This window comes from Mustela putorius, unplaced genomic scaffold (assembly GCF_011764305.1).
Source record: "Mustela putorius furo isolate JIRA1106 unplaced genomic scaffold, ASM1176430v1.1 tig00001680_pilon_pilon_pilon, whole genome shotgun sequence".
Lineage (NCBI taxonomy): Eukaryota > Metazoa > Chordata > Mammalia > Carnivora > Mustelidae > Mustela > Mustela putorius.
Window position 1 is genome coordinate 451,322 of NW_025421840.1, and position 19,433 is coordinate 470,754.

General features: G+C 39.3%; 1 protein-coding gene across 1 annotated transcript in view; it reads left to right on the forward strand.

The window, feature by feature from the left end:
* Positions 1-19,433, forward strand: part of CNTNAP2 (contactin associated protein 2) — a 1,133,692-nt gene that overhangs the window by 298,560 nt on the left and 815,699 nt on the right. Inside the window, exon 8 of the mRNA XM_045087941.1 lies at positions 5,057-5,228. Within this exon, the coding sequence (XP_044943876.1) occupies positions 5,057-5,228 (172 nt within the window). The remainder of the gene's footprint in view (positions 1-5,056; positions 5,229-19,433) is intronic.

Sequence of the window (19,433 nt, forward strand, 5' to 3'; positions counted from 1 at the left end):
AGAATCCCTGCTGCAAATTTAGATCTCCACACGGTCCTGCTGTTAATCTACTAAGTAGGTTAATTCTTGAGCTTTAGAGTGGCCACTGCAAGTATCACTGGTCTTTTTCCTGCAGTTGTATTTGTACAGAAGGGGAACAAATGCAGAAAACAAATAACATGTTCTTGACTGATGCATAAAGACTACATCATGGGGCGCCTGGTGGCTCAGTGGGTTAAAAGCCTCTGCCTTCGGCTCAGGTCATGGTCCCAGGGTCCTGGGATCGAGCCCCACATCAGGCTCTCTGCTCCACGGGGAGCCTGCTTCCTCCTGTCTATCTGCCTGCATCTGTACCTACTTGTGATCTCTCTCTGTCAAATAAATAAATAAAAATGGTAAAAAAAAAAAAAAAAAAAAGACTACTTCACAGTTTAGGGTTTAGCACAGCAAGAGTTTATTCTCTCTTCCTTGTTTGTGGGCCCATAATTCAGGAACTACTCAGCTGGGAAGTTCTAGATCGAAGTTCTCATGCAGTTGCAGCTTGATATTTCCTGTAGCCACAGTCATCGGAAGGCTTGACTAGGATTGAAAGCTCTGCTTGGAGATGGGTCACTCACATGGCTAGCAAGCTGCTGCTGGCAGTGGGGTCCTATTTCCTCTCCCTATGGGTGCCTCCCCAGGAGACTGCTTGAGGTTCCTCATGGCCTAGGGACTGGCTTCCTCAGAGTCAGTGATCCAAGAGACCAATGTAAGTAAGAGGCCTTTTATTACTAGGCCTTGAAAGTCACAGACACACTGTCACTTCTGCAGTGTTCTGTCAGCGTGGATTCAGCGTAGGAGGGAACCCCACAGGGTATGACTAGCAGGAGGTGCTGTATGGGCGTTTTGGAGGTCGGTTACCATGGTTTGCCCTCTGGAACACAAAGGTCCATGTCTCTTCCACATGAAAAGTACACTTACTTCCTTCAAAGGTCCTTTAAAGCTTCTTTCCATTAGAGGGTCTGCTCAGAATCCAGCAACTCATCATGAGTCGAGTTCATACCAACAGGAAGCTCCTAGGGAAGTCTGAGAACAAAGGAAGGTATTCAAATATAGTTTCTCACCTGAAGACCTGCGAACGAGTTTTGTGCCACCCACACACCTAGCTTCTCCTGGGCAGATAGGCATTGAGTGACTACTTCAGACTGTCTGGTTCAAAAGCGGGCAAAAGGGGGAAATAAGAGCACACGGAAGTAACTGGTCCAAAGTGCTTGTAGATTCCAGTCAGGTACATGTTGGTAATTCCTGGATTAGGGTTCACTGCTAATTATTTCTTGAAAGTGTTTCTTCATGGGTCTTGGCTCTGCCCTCTGGTTCCCAGTTCTACCTCTCTGGTCCATGCTTCCTTTTAATACAAAAAGTAGCCTTTGTTTATAGCCATATGATTTCCTGCCCGTAGAAGTTTAAAGACACAGTTTCTGTCTGTCCAATCTCTTTCTCTCTGAGGCCAAGCTGATGGTGTTACCATAAGTGCGGCTGTCTTACAAATCTGTGGGTTTCCTTTGATTATGCTTGTTTATTCCATTAAGCAAAAGCCACATCCAGTATCTGATGAAGATAAGCTTTTTAATTTAATTTAATTTAATTTTTTTATACTGGACTTTTGCTGACATGCGAAGGGAAGAATGCCCTTAGCACTGGTTAGCTCAGGGGATCTGTAAGACATTATAAATAGCTGTCTAGCGTTTCTTTAGTCTGAATTAATAGTTCTTTGAGGCACCACCTAATACCTTTTGGAGGTCTTAAGGTGGGTATCACAGTCATACCCCATCGCCATCTTTACCTTATGTTTTCCTGGTCGTTGAAGTTTGCCTGCAAGTGACTTAAATTTTTGCATTGTTGGCCATCCGGAGAGATTACAAGTGAGAAAATACTTTATTTTCAAATCCATCAAGTCCTACTTTCTTTGTATTTAATGGTTTTCTTTGGTTTTTCTCTCTTCTTTTTCCCCCTTTATTATAAATAGATGTTCAGAATTCTCTGCCTGAAATGTTCTTAGCTAGGTTACCCAGTTCATTAAGTATGTTTCTTTCCCATATTATCATGATGTTATTAAACTTCCTACTGCAGCATAGCCAGGATCCAGTTTTCTCTCATTTCCACTCACATTTATTCCTCACTGTCCTGTAAGCCGTTCCTGACAACCTCCTCAGGAGCCATCATCAGGCCTCTGCTCACAGTCCTTGTGAAGCCTGCGCAGCTTACTTGTGCATCCCAGTCCTTAGGTCACTGCCATTTCTGTAGGTTTTTGTTGTAATTCCCTCCCAGAACCAAATTTATTACTAGGTATTCATTATTGCATAAACATGTTGCCCCAAAATTTAATAGCTGGAAACCATGATTTATTATCTCTCATGGGCTTTTCTAGAAGACTGCTCATGGAATGATCAGCTAGCAGTCTCAGAAACCAAGCCAGATACTAGCGTCAGAAGTCACACACAACCACCACTTCATAGTTTTCTACTGATCAGAGTCAGGGCTAATTTAGGGTAGAAGGAGATTAGGAAAGGGTTTGAATACTAGAGGCAAGGATTAATGGACTTCCTCTTGGAAATGTTAGACATAATGCAAGGAAAGGAAAAAAAAAAAGACACCCTAAATTTTAATAGATATATATAGCAGTTTGTCCTGTAACTGTTTTCGCCTAGAACGTATCCCGTGTAGAAAAGTAAAAGGACTTGACAATTTCAAACTCCAGAATTTATCAGGGCCAAATAGAACATTGTTATGAGTGACTGATGAAGTCTTGTTTTATGACCTTAATTATGTCCAATTCATAGTGATCTGTGTGTTACACAGCTGCTTTGCTTCAGAGATCTTGTTCTCACAAGTAGATCGACTCATTTTGAAATATTTCAAAGCTAGTGTGGATATTTAGAGACTCCCAAGTACTCAAAAAACAGAACCAAATGATCGTCTTGTTAAGAGTTGTCAATAAAGTTACAGCTGGATGTTTTCTCTCTGCTAAGTTTAGACATTATACTCCATTCAATTTTATCTTGATTAAACAGATTGAAAATCATATGTATGCATACAACTAGTCTAAATGGGCCACTTATCTAAGATCAGCAGTTTTCTGAGGAGACTAACAATGCAAATGAAAAAAAATGTGACTTAGGGAAAGATATATACATGCCATATGTTTGATATCGGAAGTAGATTTTTTAAGTCAAGAAATTAAGTAGAATCCTGTTTTTACATAGTACAATGTTGTTAGAAAAAATGATAAACAGCTCCGTGGTTAACTCTTAAAGGGAATTCAAATGATAATTACTAGACTTATGAAAGTCTAGTAATTGCTTATAGTTATAATATGGTTTTATATATATGTATATATATATACACATATATATATAGCTATAATATGTTATAGTCTAGAAAGGTTATGAAATATCATTAACCCATTAATAATGGAAGAAAGGGGGGGCACCTGGGTGGCTCAGTGGGTTAAGCTGCTGCCTTCAGCTCAGGTCCTGATCCCAGGGTCCTGGGATCCAGCCCCGCATCGGGCTCTCTGCTCAGCAGGGAGCCTGCTTCCTCCTCTCTCTCTGCCTGCCTCTTGCTTGTGATCTCTCTCTCAGTCAAATAAATAAATAAAATCTTTAAAAAAAAATAATGGAAGAAAGGTTTATATTGTCCTAAACTGGTATTACTAGTCAAATATGACATTTTGTTTAATCACTTAATGGTCAATTTTTTCGATGTTTTCTATTGGAAATTCATTTTCTTTTTTTAAAGATTTTATTTATTTATTTGACAGAGAGAAATCACAAGTAGATGGAGAGGCAGGCAGAGAGAGAGAGAATGACGCAGGCTCCCTGTCGAGCAGAGAGGCCGATGTGGGACTCGATCCCAGGACCTAAGATCATGACCTGAGCCGAAGGCAGTGGCTTAACCCACTGAGCCACCCAGGCGCCCTGGAAATTCATTTTTATCAACTTAATGACACATCTTGATTCCAACCCATTCTGTATATGTTTTTTTCTGTAGCTACAATATTAGACTGAAATGAATATGTTAATAACTTTAGAATTTTAAGCAGACAAATTAGTACTGTTCAAATTTGCTCTAATAGTAAATCTGGTGTGAGGAAAAATATGAAAAGTAGATACTTTTTGAGACTTTCTGGAGATACTTAATGGGATAGAGAAGTATTCTTTTCCTGTGACTGGCATATAGATTTAATGCACATACTAAGAAGTATGCATTTTTTTTCCTATTAAAAAGGCATAATTTAGGTAATTGACTCATGTTGGTATTTTAAAGTTATTTTGCAATTAAATTTTTAATGTCTGACTTTAAACTTTATATATGTATCTTCTGTTGCCTAATAGAAACACTGGTATTTACTTTTTTTTTGTCTTGCTATTCATTCTCTTTTTAGTTTCATTTCTTATCATTTATGCTCCCTATGTCATATTAGCTATATAAGATGGATATTCAGAGGAGGGTAGCTGTGCCTTCTGCTTCAATTTATTTCTTTATAATGTTTCTTTGGATTTGATAAATCAAGAAATCATTTGTAATGCAAATATCTTTTTGGATTGAGTTAGACATTAATCCATAAAAGAAAGCCACCATAATCAATAATGCTTTAGTTTCTTGACATCTGAATAACAGGGCTCTACAGTATTAAGAAAGTAGAAGTAAATTTGAAGGCATAAAGGAAGGTGGTAGGTAGTTGGGAAAGGTCTAAAGTTTTATGTTTTAAGGTCTGAAGAGAGAGTCAGGTGAGGAAGTGTAGGAGTGAGCCTTCAAGAGCAGAGGGACAGAGTGATGTGACAGACCGAGGAAGAAAATGTCACAGAGAAAATATGACGATGGTCGATCCCAGAGACAAACATTCACCAGGGTCAACCCTTCCTTCATCTCCTGAAATAATACTGCTTTCTCAAAAGATTCCATTCTTCTGCACTGAACAGGACATCCACAGGGATCCACAGGACAGGGCGGCTGTGGTCACGGAAGACAGCCGGAGGAATTTTAGTGAAGCCTGCTGTACGCAGAATGTGACTTTCCCACTTCTTCTCTCTCACAGGTTTTCTGAACCAGATGAATAACTCCAGTCACTCTGTCCTTCAGCCTTCATTCCAAGGGTGCATGCAGCTCATCCAGGTGGACGACCAACTGGTGAATTTATATGAAGTGGCACAGAGGAGGCCAGGGAGTTTTGCGAACGTCAGCATCGACATGTGCGCCATTATAGACAGGTATGCAGTCTTTTCGTCCTGCTTCTAAGTGTCCAAACTTCGGAATTCATGCTTTTGTTGTGGGACAAGAGAAACACACACACACACACACAAACACACACACACACACACACACACACACACACCCCACGTATAAGAGGTAAGGCGTAGGAGCCATCTGTCATGCCTACAGCATATGTGTGATTTTAGCAGTGACATTTATAGCAGGACCTGGGTATATATGGTAGAACAATCTGGGATGTCACACCAGTCTCCCTCCATAAATGTGAGCATTATGCAGGTAACTTTGCAAGCGACAGCTGAGTTATAAAGGAACTCAGTTTATTTTAAATTTTGCTTCCTACGCCCACAAGCAGAGATGTCCCTTCTCTTCTTGTGTTGGTCACGACTCATGCTCAGCATATTTTCCCCTCCAGAGCCCTCTCCTGAACCAAAAGAAGCTTTAAAAATGTTGGCAGGCAGTATGGGAATTTACTGAAACAGAATATTTAATGTAATTGAGTCTGCTTACAAATATACATACTGAAATATTGCAAAATCTAATCTATATTCATTTTTGCAGATATGGGGAGGAGCTTTTTTTTTTTTTTATAAAAACCTAGTTGACTTTTCACAGAGTAGAAAAATACAACGCTTACATGAACTATTACATCATTACATACACTAACCTTAATATATTTCTAAAAAGTACCTTTCATTCTACCATGAAAAGTCGTATGAGATATTTCATCCATAAATAAACCATATCTACTTTGTGTTGAATTTAATCTGGTGATTTTTAGGTGATTTTCTAAACTGTATTCAAATCTTTTATGAGAGGGCTATCTTACTCTGAAAAATAATTTTATTAATTTTATATTTTGCAAGATGAAAGTTTCAGAAGTCTTAGTCTGCTCTCAACAAAGAGTAGACTTTCAGTCTCTAGTAATCTTACTTCATTTAAGAGGAGATCCTTAGGAAAGTCATCCAAAGACATAAAATGAACCTTAAAAAGACATAAAATCATCTATAATAAAGTAAGTTTGCTGCCATATAATCTCAATAAAATTATATCCATCTGAATGGTAAATTACAGTTTAAATGATGGCTATAGAATGTAACTTTTTTAAGTCTTAATATGCTTATAATGAGACTTGATGACATAGCATAGTTCTTATTTCTGTTACATATTTGCAAATACTCATCCTGTTGGCCTAACCAATTTATATTTAAACAGAACAGTGAACAATTTTAATGGAAATATATTCCTAATTTTTGAACCAGCAATAATGCAATAGCTATTATTTCTGCCTAAAGCAAGTGGTAGCAATAATAAGAAAAACGGAGACATAAATGTTTTAAGACCGTATTTGTGATATTTGATATTTATCTATAAATTTTTATTAATTGTCTTCCATACAGGAAGATTTTTCCTTCTTAGTAATATGTACACAGCAGATTGAGTTATTTTAGTGCCTTGTCCATTTTCCATGTCAGTAGATTTAATGATATAATAATTTCTGTCAATAAACTAACCCAAGTTAGTTTATTCGGCTTTTGTAAACAGGCTAGATTTTATGGTGATGTTGCTATTTACTTTGAACAGCATGTATCCTGGACATTATGTTTAAATTGTTTGCTACCAAAGAAATATGGGTAAGATGTTGAGACTTAAATGTTTCACTTCCATGGAGGGAGTAGGTGCTAAATTGGCCCCAAAAGAATGAATGGGATTTTTATATATGAAGAAAATGGAAAATGGCATTTCTGATGAGAAGAACAATGCAAGAGAAGATGGAGAATAGGAAATACAGATTTCAGTTTTTGGCAGATACAAGAATATGCAAAATATTTTTTCACCAAAATGGGTCAGTCCCATTGTCCATATTGCCAAGCATCCTATAGCTGACAGAACAAAGAATATGTCTTTGATGATAACCCAGTAGAGTAGCTATGGGGAGTTTGTTACCTCTGACAAATCAACAATTCTAAAGTCCGTTAGGGAATCTATTTTCTGTTTGTTCTAGTTTTTGAAGGCAGTGACTTTTTTTTTCCCCTCCCTAAATTGACGTGTAATTGACATATAACAATATATTAGTTTTAGGTGTAAAACGTAATGAATGAATATGTATCACAAAATGATCATCAGGGCAACAGCTTATATACATTAATTTCCAATATGTGAAAGAACGTATTCCTTTATTCATCTAAAATGTTTCCAGTTCAAAATTGTCATCTGTGAAGTGTTGTATTTTTGTATGTTTGAAAAGACTGTTTTCACCTTATGCCAACCATTGAGGAGCTCATTGATGAGCTCACCCTTACTCTGTGTCTTTCCATGTGAGGGCACCAGTGGTTTTAGCCTGTCTTCATATAACAGTGACCACCAGATAACACTGGAACGATACATTTCCAGCCCATCTCTAGTTTGATGTTCTCCCTCTAACTAAAACTTTGCAACTGCCCAATCTGTGCCATTTTATTTTCAAACCATCTAAATTTTCCCTAAGTAAGCCTACAGTGGCTCTTTCTTACTTTGCTCCTTTCATATTTCCGCTTGATTGATTTGAGAGCTATTTTTGAAAGAAAAAAAAAGAAAAAGAATAAATGAGAACATAGGGTAAAAAAAAAATAGAAAAGCTACCACAAGCACAATTTTTATGAAATATTTAGAGATGATAGAAGCAGCTGCAGTGATCTGATGAGTGGAATTTAGGGAAATCATTTGGGGAAGATGATGGGGTTTTGCTGTGTGTCATAGGGGAATACCCTGTGATTTGAACTTATTTCTCTTTCTTTGTGCATGGATTTACATGTGGCTTGTATTATTTACTTGTTTGTTTTCTGAGCACTGTGATGAATCAAGAAAAGAGTGAGCATGCCATGCTGTAGAATTCAGTAGTATATTCTAAGTGTATCAATGGTGCCAGGCATTGTTCTAGGCACATAGGATACATCACTGAACAAAACAGACAAAGATCCTTGTACTTGTAAAGTTCACATTCTGAAGAAAAAGGAAGAAAAACAAATGTCATAAGGAAGGAAATATTACAGTAGGAAGAAATAAGTTCTGTGGGAAAAACAAAAGAAGAGCAAATCAAGCAGAACTGGCATTCCAAGAGATTGAGCTGTTGGTTTGTAGTCTAAATGGGTTGGTCAGAGTTAGCCTTATTGAAAAGATGATACTAGTTCAATACCTGAAAGAAGTAACAGAATTTGCCAATTTTGTTGGCAAGAGAATAGTCAGTGTGGAGAGGAGAGTCAGAGCAACAAGGCTGCCTGGCATGATCTAGGATCAGCACGGGACCAGAATGGCAAATTTGGAAGGACAAGTAGAGTTGTGGGAGAGGAGGCCAGAGTAGTTCTAGAGGCCAGGTCCTGGAGATCTTGAAGTTATTTTAACGATTTGGTTTTTATTCTGAGGGAATGAAGGAACCGTGCGGGTTTCTAAGTAGAGCAATGACATGATCTTACTCTTTAAAAGGATAACTCTAGGGGCACCTGGGTGGCTCAGTGCATTAAGCCTCTGCCTTTGGCTCGCTCGGGTCATGATCTCAGGGTCCTGGGATCGAGCCCCACATCAGGCTCTCTGCTCAGCGGGGAGCCTGCTTCCCCCTCTCTCTCTCTGCCTGCTGCTCTGCCTAGTTCTGATCTCTCTGTCAAATAAATAAGATCTTTAAAAAAATAATAATAAAATAAAATAAATAAATAGAAATAAAAGGATAACTCTGGCTGTGGAAGGAGGAAAGATAGGAACAAGGAGCCTAGTATAGTAATCTAGGTGAGAGGTGCTAGTGGCCTAAGGCCAGAGCGCTAGCATAAGAGGTAGTGAGATGCAGTCAGTTCTGAATATATTTAGAAAGTAGAGTCAATAGGGTTTCTTGATGGACTAAATATTAGAGTTAGAGAATAAACCCAAATTATTTAGTTTAAGCAACTAGAAGGAAGGAGTTACCATCTTCCAGTGGGAAGACTAGGGCAGAGAAGATTGGTCAAGGGTTGAGGAAAAATATCAGGAATTCAGTGCTGAAATTTGTGCTGGACATAGTGGACATATCAAGAAGCAGTTGTATATATGTAAGTAAGAGGCATGTATCTGCAGATTACACAATCAAATGCTGTCTGATGAAATCTCCATGTTTGCCTGTTGAGGGCCTCTGGTTTCTTTAACTGTATTTCATGAAGAGCCATAGGCATGGAAGAGGAGAACGTGAATAGTGGGCAGAAAGCCTCTTCCAACATTGGGAGCCTGTAGCTTTACCCTTTGAAGGATATCCTGCTCTTGGAGAGGAGGAGCTTCATCAAACCTTCAGTTGCTAGTATATTCTCTGAAAATGATAAAATATCTAACAAATTACTTCTCTGTTTCTCCTGGATGATTGTCACCTTTTATTTGCTCCTAGTGCCTTTATTTTGTTGGCTCCTTGTGGCAGATGTCTTCAGGTGCCCAGTCAGTTTCTCTTCTCGATGGATGTCTCTCTAACTTCTTTGTAGGCATGAGTATCTGAGAGTCAGAAGCCTACTAAACACTCCTAGAACTGACTAACGTTGGGTTTGTTCACTGCCTCCCATAGGGCATCACAAAATGGGTAGGGGGCAGTTAGGGAAGGGAATTGGGAAGGAGCCTTGGGAAGATCCTGGCAAGTGTTGGTCAAATGTGTAAACTAGGAGAGTTGCAGTAACGGACTGTGGAACTTGTGAATCTATGTGGAGTTACTGTTTGATTAGCTTTCCTGTGATTCTCATCTAAAACATAGGGGATGACAAAGGTAGTGTTAGATTATTTTGAGCTTATGTAGGTGGTGTTCATGACCAGTCTGGCAAAATTTAACTGCTTTGTGTGTAATATTAATAATACAGTACATCTTGCTGGTTGTGATTTCTATATCAATCATCAGGCCACCCTCATCGTGTAGCTCCAGAGAGATGTTCTTTCTTTGTCATAGGCAGGAGTGACAATGGGATATAATCCTGGCTAATGAGAGATAAGCAGAAGTCACCTATGGTGTTCTTTTTTTTTTTTTTAAAGATTTTATTTGTTTATTTGACTGACTGAGATCATAAGTAGACAGAGAAGCAGGCAGAGAGAGAGAGAGAGAGAGGGAAGCAGGCTCCCTATGCAGGACTCGATCCCAGGACCCTGAGATCATGACCTGAGCCAAAGGCAGCAGCTTAACCCACTGAGCCACCCAGGTGCCCACCTATGGTGTTCTTGAGGAAGCTATTAGTTTCTTGATTCACATGTCACTCCTTCTGTTCCACTGCCCTTGTTCAGAGGCCTGGAGCTATATGGTCTAGAGTACCAGAACTCAAGTGATTCAGAGTCAGCAAACACCTCCACTCCTTTTTTTTAAGTGAAGAGAAGCATTTCCTGTTTATTTAAGTCACTGTGAGTCAAGTTCTCTTCTTCTTGGAGCCAAAAACATGTGCCCTTTCCCTATTCTCCATTCTAAAGTCAAGCAGTACTATTTTTTTTTAACCAGAACACAGAGGAACACATTCCCAAGTATGGAAATGGCTTTAAAACAAAACATGGTAAATTTATTTAAGGATATATTAAGTTGCATGCCATTGATGTTCCCCAGGGATTGAACTTTGGGGACAAAATGGCCGTTTAGAGGCCAAAGCACATTTATATTGTTAGAATCAGCAGTGGGTAGAAAAATTAGTAAAAGTAGTTCATTAGAATGAGAATCTTCCTCACCTTTCCTATAATCTCCCTTATAAATATAGTAAGAAACAAAGCCGGTAAACATTCTAGAGAGCACAGAAAGCATAAAAGGAAGAGTAAATGCCCCAACTTAACCACAGCCTATAAAATTACCCCTTGAGAAATTGAATAGACTGGATCCTATTTTTGAGTTAGTAATTAAGTCTTCATTATATATTTGGATAGAAGTGCATAATCGTAGACCCAGTTTTTATTTTTTTAGTTAAATGGTTTCTTTTTTTTTGTTCAATGCTTTCTTTTTATTTTTTATTTTTTTTAACATATAATGTATTATTAGCCCCAGGGGTATAGGTCTGTGAATCATCAGGCTTACGCACTTCACAGCACTCACGCTATCACCTACGCTCCCCAGTGTCCATAATGCAACCACCCTCCCCATACTCCCATACCCCTAGCAACCCTCAGTTTGTTTTGTTAGATTAACAGTCTCTTATGGTTTGTCTCCCTCCCGATCCCATCTCATTTCATTTCTTCCTTACCTACCCCCCAAACCCCTATGTTCCCTCTCAAATTCCTCATATTAGGGAGATCATATGATAATTGTCTCTCTTTGATTGACTTATTTCGCTCAGCATAATACCCTGTAGTTCCACCTGTGTTGTTAAAAATGGCATGATTTCTTTTCTTTTGATGGCTGCATAGTATTCCGTTGTGTGTGTGTGTGTGTGTGTGTGTGTGTGTGTGTATCACTTCTTCTCTTCTTCTTTACCCATTGATCTCTTGATGGACATTTAGGTTCTTTCCATATTTTGGCTATTGTGGACATTGCTGCTATAAACATTCGGGTGCATGTGCCCCTTCAGATCACTACATTTGTATCTTTAGGGTATATACCCAGTGGTTGCTGGGTCATAGGGTAGCTCTATTTTCAACTTTTTGAGGAACCTCCATGCTGCTTTTCAGAGTAGCTGTACCAGCTTGCATTACCACCAACAGTGTAGGAGAGTTCCCCTTTCTCTGTATCCTTGCCAGCATCTGTCCTTTCCTGACTTTTTAATTTTAGCCATTCTAACTGATGTGAGGTGGTATCTCATTGTGGTTTTAATTTGTATTTCCCTGATGCTTAGTGATGTAGAGCACTTTCTCATGTGTCTGTTGTCCGTCTGGAAGTCTTCTTTGCAGAAATGTCTGTTCATGTCCTCTGCTCATTTCTTGACTGGATTATTTGTTCTTTGGGTGTTGAGTTTGATAAGGTCTTTATAGATTTTGGATACTAGCCCTTTATCTGATATGTTGTTTGCAAATATCTTCTCCCATTCCATCAGTTGTCTTTTGGTTTGGTTAACTGTTTCCTTTGCTGTGCAAAAGTTTTTGATCTCGATGAAGTCCCAATAGTTCATTTTTGCCCTTGCTTCCCTTGCCTTTGGCGATGTTTCTAGGAATAAGTTGCTGCAGCTGAGGTCAAAGAGGTTGCTGCCTGTGTTCTCAAGGATGTTGATGGATTTCTTTCTCACATTGAGGTCCTTCATCCATTTTGAGTCTATTTTCATGTGTGATATAAGGAAATGGTCCAGTTTCATTTTTCTGCATGTGGCTGTCCAATTTTTCCAACACCATTTGTTGAAGAGACTGTCTTTTTTCCATTGGACATTCTTTCCTGCTTTGTCAAAGATTAGTTGACCACAGAGTTGAGGGTCTATTTCTGGGCTCTCTATTCTGTTCCATGGATCTATGTGTCTTTTTTTGTGCCAGTACCATGCTGTCTTGAAGATGACAGCTTTGTAGTAGAGCTTAACGTCTGTAATTGTGATACCACCAACTTTGGCTTTATTTTTCAACATTCCTCTGCCTATTCGAGGTCTTTTCTGGTTCCATATAAATTTTAGGATTATTTGTTACATTTCTTTGAAAAAAATGGATGGTATTTTAATAGGGATTGCATTAAACATGTAGATTGCTTTTGGTAGCATAGACATTTTCACAATATTTGTTCTTCCAATCCATGAGCATGGAACATTTTTCCATTTCTTGGTGTCTTCCTCAATTTCTTTCATGAGTACGTTATAGCTTTCTGAGTACAGATTCTTTGCCTCTTTGGTTAGATTTATTCCTAAGTATCTTACAGTATTGGGTGCAATTGTTAATGGGATCGACTCCTTAATTTCTCTTTCTTCTGTCTTGCTGTTGCTGTATAGAAATGCAACTGATTCCTTTACATTGATTTTATATCCTGACACTTTAGTGAATTCCTGTACAAGTTCTAGCAGTTTTGGAGTACAGTATTATGGGTTTTCTGCATAAAGTATTATATTATCTGCAAAGAGTGAGAGTTTGACTTCTTCTGTGCTGATTTGGATGCCTTTTATTTCTTTTTCTTGTCTGACTGCTGAGGCTAGGACTTCTAGTACTATGTTGAATATAGCAGTGGTGACATTGGACAGCCCTGTCATGTTCCTAACCTTAGAAGAAAAGCTCTCAGTTTTTCTCCATTGAGAATGATACTCACTGTGGGTTTTTCATAGAGGGCTTTGATGATATGGAGGTATGTACCCTCTATCCCTACACTGGGAAGAGTTTTGATCAAGAAAAATTGCTGTACTTTGTCAAATACTTTTTCAGCATCTATTGAGACTATCCTATGGTTCTTATTCTTTCTTTTATTAATGTATTGTATCACATTGATTGATTTGCAGATGTTGAACCAACCTTGCAGCTCAGGAATAAATCCCACTTGGTCGTGTACTATTTTAATGTACTGTTGGATCCTATTGGCTAGTGTTTTATTGAGAATTTTCATATCTGTGTTCATCAAGGATATTGGTCTATAATTCTCCTTTTTGATGGGGTCTTTGTCTGGTTTTGGGATCAAGATAATGTTGGCTTCATAAAATGAGTTTGGAAGTTTTCCTTCCATTTCAATTTTTTGGAACAGTTTCAGGAGAATAGGCATTAATTGTTCTTTAAATGCTTGGTAGAATTCCCCTAGGAAGCCATCTGGCCCTGAGGTCTTGTTTGTTGGGAGAATTTTGATGACTGTTTTAATCTCCTTACTGGTTATGGGTCTGTTCAAGTTTTCTATTTCTTCCTGATTCAGTTTTGGTAGTTTATACATCTCTAGGAATGCATCCATTTCTTCCAGATTGTCAAATTTGCTGACATTTAGTTGTTTATAATATGTTCTTATAATTGTTTGTATTTCTTGCGTGTTGGGTTGTAATCACTCCTCTTTCATTCATGATTTTATTAATTACGGTCTTTTCTCTTTTCTTTTTGATAAGTCTGGCCAGGGGTTTAGTTGTCTTATTAATTCTTTCAAAGAACCAGCTCCTAGTTTCTTTGATTTGTTCTGCTGTTTTTTCGGTTTCTATTTCATTGATTTCTGCTCTGATCCTTATTATTTCTCTTCTTCTGCTGGGTTGTAGGCTTGCTTTGCTGTTCTTTCTCCAGTTCCTTTAGGTGTAGGTTTAGGTTGTATATTTGAGAACTTTCTTTTCTCTTAAGAAAGGCTTGCTTTCCTCTCAGGACTGCCTTTGTTGTATCTCACAGGTTTTGAACAGTTGTTTTTTTCATTTTTATTTGTTTCCATGAATGTTTTGAATTCTTCTTTAATTTCCTGGTTGACCAATTTATTCTTTAGTAGGATGCTTTTTAGCCTCCATGTATTTGGGTTCTTTCCAACTTTCTTCTTGTGATTGAGTTCTAGCTTCATAGCATTGTTGTCTGAAAATATGCAGGGAATGATCCCAGTCTTTTGGTACCTGTTGAGACCTGATATGTGACCCAGGATGTGATCTATTCTGGAGAATGTTCCATATGAACTAGAGAAGAATGTGTATTCTGTTGCTTTGGGATGTTATGTTATGAATACATCTGTGGTGTCTGTCTGGTCCAATGTGTCATTTAAGGCCTTTAATTCCTTGTTGATCTTTTGCTTGGATGATCTGTCCATTTCAGTGAGGGGGGGTGTTAATGTCCCCTGCTATTATTGTATTATTGTTGATGTGTTTCTTTGATTTTGTTATTAATTGGTTTATATAGTTAGCTACTCCCTTGTTAGGGGCATAGATATTCAAAATTGTTAGATCTTCTTGTTGGACAGACCCTTTGAGTATGATATAATATTCTTCCTCATTTCTTATTATAGTCTCTGGCTTAAAATCTAATTTATCTAATATAAGGAATGCCACCTCAGGTTTCTTTTGATGTCCATTAGCATGGTAAATTGTTTTCCACCCCCTCACTTTAAATCTGGTAGTGCCTTTGGTTTATTATGAGTTTCTTGTACGCAGCATACTGACAGGTTCTGTTTTTTATCCATTCTGAAACCCTGTATCTTTCGATTGGGGCATTTTAGCCCATTTACATTCAGGGTAACTATTTTTTTTAATTCTTAATTTTTAATTAACAAATAATGCATTATTAGCCCCAGGGGTACAGGTCTGTGAATTGCCAGGTTTATACACTTTGCAGCACTCACCATAGCACATACCCTGTCCAATGTCCATAATCCAACCCCCCTCTTCCTACCCCTGTCCCCCCAGCACTCAGTTTGTTTTGAGAGATTAAGTCTCTTATGGTTTGTCTCCCTCCTGATCCCATCTTGTTTGATTTTCTCCTTCGATTCAGGGTAACTGTTGAGAGATATGAATTTAGTGCCATTGTATTGCCTGTAAGGTGACTGTCAGTATATTGTCTCTGTTCCTTTCTGGGAACAGAAAGATAGATATTCTATCTATCTTTCTATCTATAGCCTACTTTTAGGCTCTCTCTTTGCTTAGAGGACCCCTTTTAATAATTCCTATAGGGCTGGCTTGGTGTTTACAAATTCTTTTAGTTTTTGTTTGTCCTGGAAGCATTTTATCTCTCCTTCTATTTTCAGTGATAGCCTAGGTGGATATAGTATTCTTGGCTGCATGTTTTTCTCATTTAGTTTTCTGAATATATCATGCCAGTCCTTTCTGGCCTGCCAGATCTCTGTAGATAAATCTGCTGCCAATCTAATATTTTTACCATTGTATGTTACAGACTTCTTGTCCTGGGCTGCTTTCAGGATTTTCTTTGTCACTAAGTCTTATAAGTTTTACTATTAGAAGATGGGGTGTGGACCTATTCTTATTGATTGGGGGGGGTGTGGGAATCTCTGTGCCTCCTGGACTTTGGTGCTTGGTCCCTTTGCCATATTAGGGAAATTCTCTATAATAATTCGCTCCAATATACCTTCTGCCCCCCTTCTCTCTTTCTTCTTATCTTCTGATAAGATAAGTTGGTTGGGAAAAGCAAGAAAAAGAAAGTGGAGAGAATTTTCTCAGGCTGGAGACCAGAACAAAGCCCTGTGCTAGATTTAGGGTATATTTTGATCTATTAGAAGAAAATGTATCCCAAAAAAAATTTTTTTAAATTTTATTTATATATTTGACAGACAGAGGTCACAAGTAGGCAGAAAGGCAAGCAGAGAGAGATGAGCACGGAGCCTGATGCAGGCCTCGATGCCAGGACCCTGGTATCATGATGTGAGCCGACGGCAGAGACTTTAACCCACTGAGCCACCCGGCGCCCCCCAAAATTTTTCAGAAGAAAAAATCCTATATGTATACAAAATATAAAGTTAGTTACAATGAAGGATAAAATATGACTACAATAATGAAGCATTGGAAAGACTTTTTTAGAAAGGTATTGTTAAGATACACTATTTAAAAAAAGTTAAAAGAGGAAAGAGTAAAAGTAAAAAAATTAAAATAAGAAAAAAAAACTGAATAAACTTAATTAACTTTGTAAGACTGAAGAATCATGGGGAGATAGCCATGTATTCCATGCTTTGCTTTCCCATCCTCTGGAATTCTGCTGTTCTCCTTGATCAGTGAGTTTGGTTTTGGCTGGATGTTCTTGCTGATCTTCTGGGGGAAGAGCCTGTTGCAGTGATTCTCAAGTGTCTTTGCCCGTGGTGGAATTGAGCCACCCTTGCCAGGGACTGGGCTAAGTTATCTGCTCGGGTTCACTCTTGGAGCTTTTGTTCCCTGAACACTTTCAATAGAGCCCTGGAGGACAGGATTGAAAATGGTGGCCTCCCAATCTCCGCGTGGAGGAGCCTAGAGCTTGGGGCCCCACTCCTCAGTGCGCCCTCAGAGAAAAGTGATAAATCCTGTCTTCCTGGTCTCCAGCTGTACTCTGAGCTCACCCAGCCTGTGACCAAGCATTTCTCTCTGGTGCACAGCCCTGTTTGGAGTCTCTAAACCTAGCAGATACTGCTGCTCTGCTCTTCCTGCAGATGAAGGCTAGTCTCCCCAGATCTGCCACTTGTGGGTTCCCTGCTCAAATAGCAGTGGTCTTACTGTGCCATGGACCACAGTTTAAGGTAACCCTGAGCTGAGAGCTCACTCTTCCATCTGTATAGTCAGCTTCACCGCTCTAGTACCTGCGAACTCTGCAACACTCAGGCACTGCCAATCTTTCTGTGACCCTGCAGGACTTTGACCACCCTTTCCCTGCAAGGGCTCCACCCCCACTTAGCCCGTGGAGTGATGTCCCTCAGTGGAGCAGACTTCTAAAAGTTCTGATTTTGTACTCCATTGCTCCACCACTTGCCAGGAGTCAGTGCCTCCCCCTGTGGTCTATCTTCCTTTCACTTCGGATTTACTTCTCCACACATCCTACCTTTCAAAAAGTGGTCAATTTTCTGTTTCTAGAATTGCTGCTCTTCTTCTCTTTGATCTCCTTTTGGGTTTGTAGGTGTTTGGAATGGTTTGATAAGCTGTCTAGCTGATCTCCTGCTACCTGATGTCTTCTCAGCCTGCTACTCCTCCACCATCTTGACTTAGGAATTGTTCAGTGCTTTCTTTTCAAGAACATCCACCCAGTTTGATTTTTTTCCGTGAAAAAAAAAAAAAAGATATATATATATATATATATTTTATAAGTGCACTTAAATGAGGGTTGTATAGAATCAGCTAAGCTGACTCTGTTGGAAAGGTGAACAGCAAGTAAGTAGATATGTGTTAGCAGTTCAAGGAGATAATGAGTTTCTATAAAAGCAGGTTTAAATTTACAGTCCTAACTTAGAGGAGGAACACATGTCATGTTCTTTATCTTCCTCTTCTTTTATTTTTTTTTAGATTTTATGTATTTATTTGTCAGAGAGAGAGAGCGCTTGCAAGCAAGGGGAACAGCAGGCAGAGAGAGAAGCAGCCTCCCCTCTGAGCAAGGAGCTCGATGTGGGACTGATCCCAGATTGCTGGGATCAAGACCGGAGCCAAGGCAGACACTTTACCTACTGAGCCACCCAGATGTTCCAACATTCTTTATCTTCTAAGAGAGATCTTCATTTGCTCCCATTTCCACACAGTAGCAGAAAAAAAATAAGTATTTGAAGACATTTGAAAATCCTAATAACTTTATATGTATATTATATATTATATGCATGTATAATAACCAATCACAATGGGATTCAAACTTAGTCAAATGTCAAGCTCGCTTTTGGGCTATTGTCCCATTTTGAGTGACCTTGACCCCTCCAGCAACACCCTTGTTTCAGGGCCAAACAACTTACTTAACTTGGGGTCCGTTCCACACCCTCTACTCCAGTTCCTTCTGGGCTCTCCTGCAGGTCTCCAGCCTGCTGAATGCCCAGGAGTCAACCTCTCTCCCACCTTCCCACTGGTCTGGCAGCTGTTTCTGCTGGCCTAGGGATGATGCCTTAGCTACTGCTGGACTCAGGTTCTGGGATCTGTGTAACATGATCACTTTCCCAGTTTGTCTGGGACTGGTGCACTTAACACTGAGAACTGAGTGCTGGGAGAAACACCTTAGTTCTGGGTAAAGCAGAACGGTTGGTTACTCAGGATGTGTGCACCCTCTGCCCTCCTTCTCCACATTCCCTTTTTATGGTCTGCCAGCGATCTAAACATTTTAATAGATGTCATAGGGTCATGCTGTGATTTCTGGATCTCTTGCAACCTGCATACGAGCAGAAATGAATGATGGCCTGTGTACACGGGTAGAGTGTTCGGTGCGGACAGCTGCAGTAGGCCCCCCCTCTGCCTCAGTTTGTCACGCCTCCATAGCTGCTCTATAGCCCCTCAGGCTGACACGAGGCCTCTATAAATCAGATTCCCAAAGGCAGAAAGCAAGGCACAGGCCACCAGTATCATAGGACATCCAGTCTCTTGAGATTCATTCAGTCAACAAATACCTAGGAAAGATCACATAAAACAATGAACACCCTCCTGAGATCAATGCTGAGGTGGTCAGGGAGGGCCATTGATCAGACCTTAAACTGTCTTAACACTTTGGGTACCTCTTTTTTTTTTTTGCTTCCAAAGACCTAGTTCTTTCTTTTTTCTTTCTTTCTTTTTTTTTTTTTAATATTTTATTTACTTATTTGACAGAGAGAGATCACAAGCAGACAGAGAGGCAGACAGAGGGAGAGGAGGAAGCAGGCTCCCCGCTGAGCAGAGAGCCCAATGCGGGACTTGATCCCAGGACTCTGAGATCATGACCTGAGGCGAAGGCAGCGGCTTAACCCACTGAGCCACCCAGGCGCCCCAAGACCTAGTTCTTTC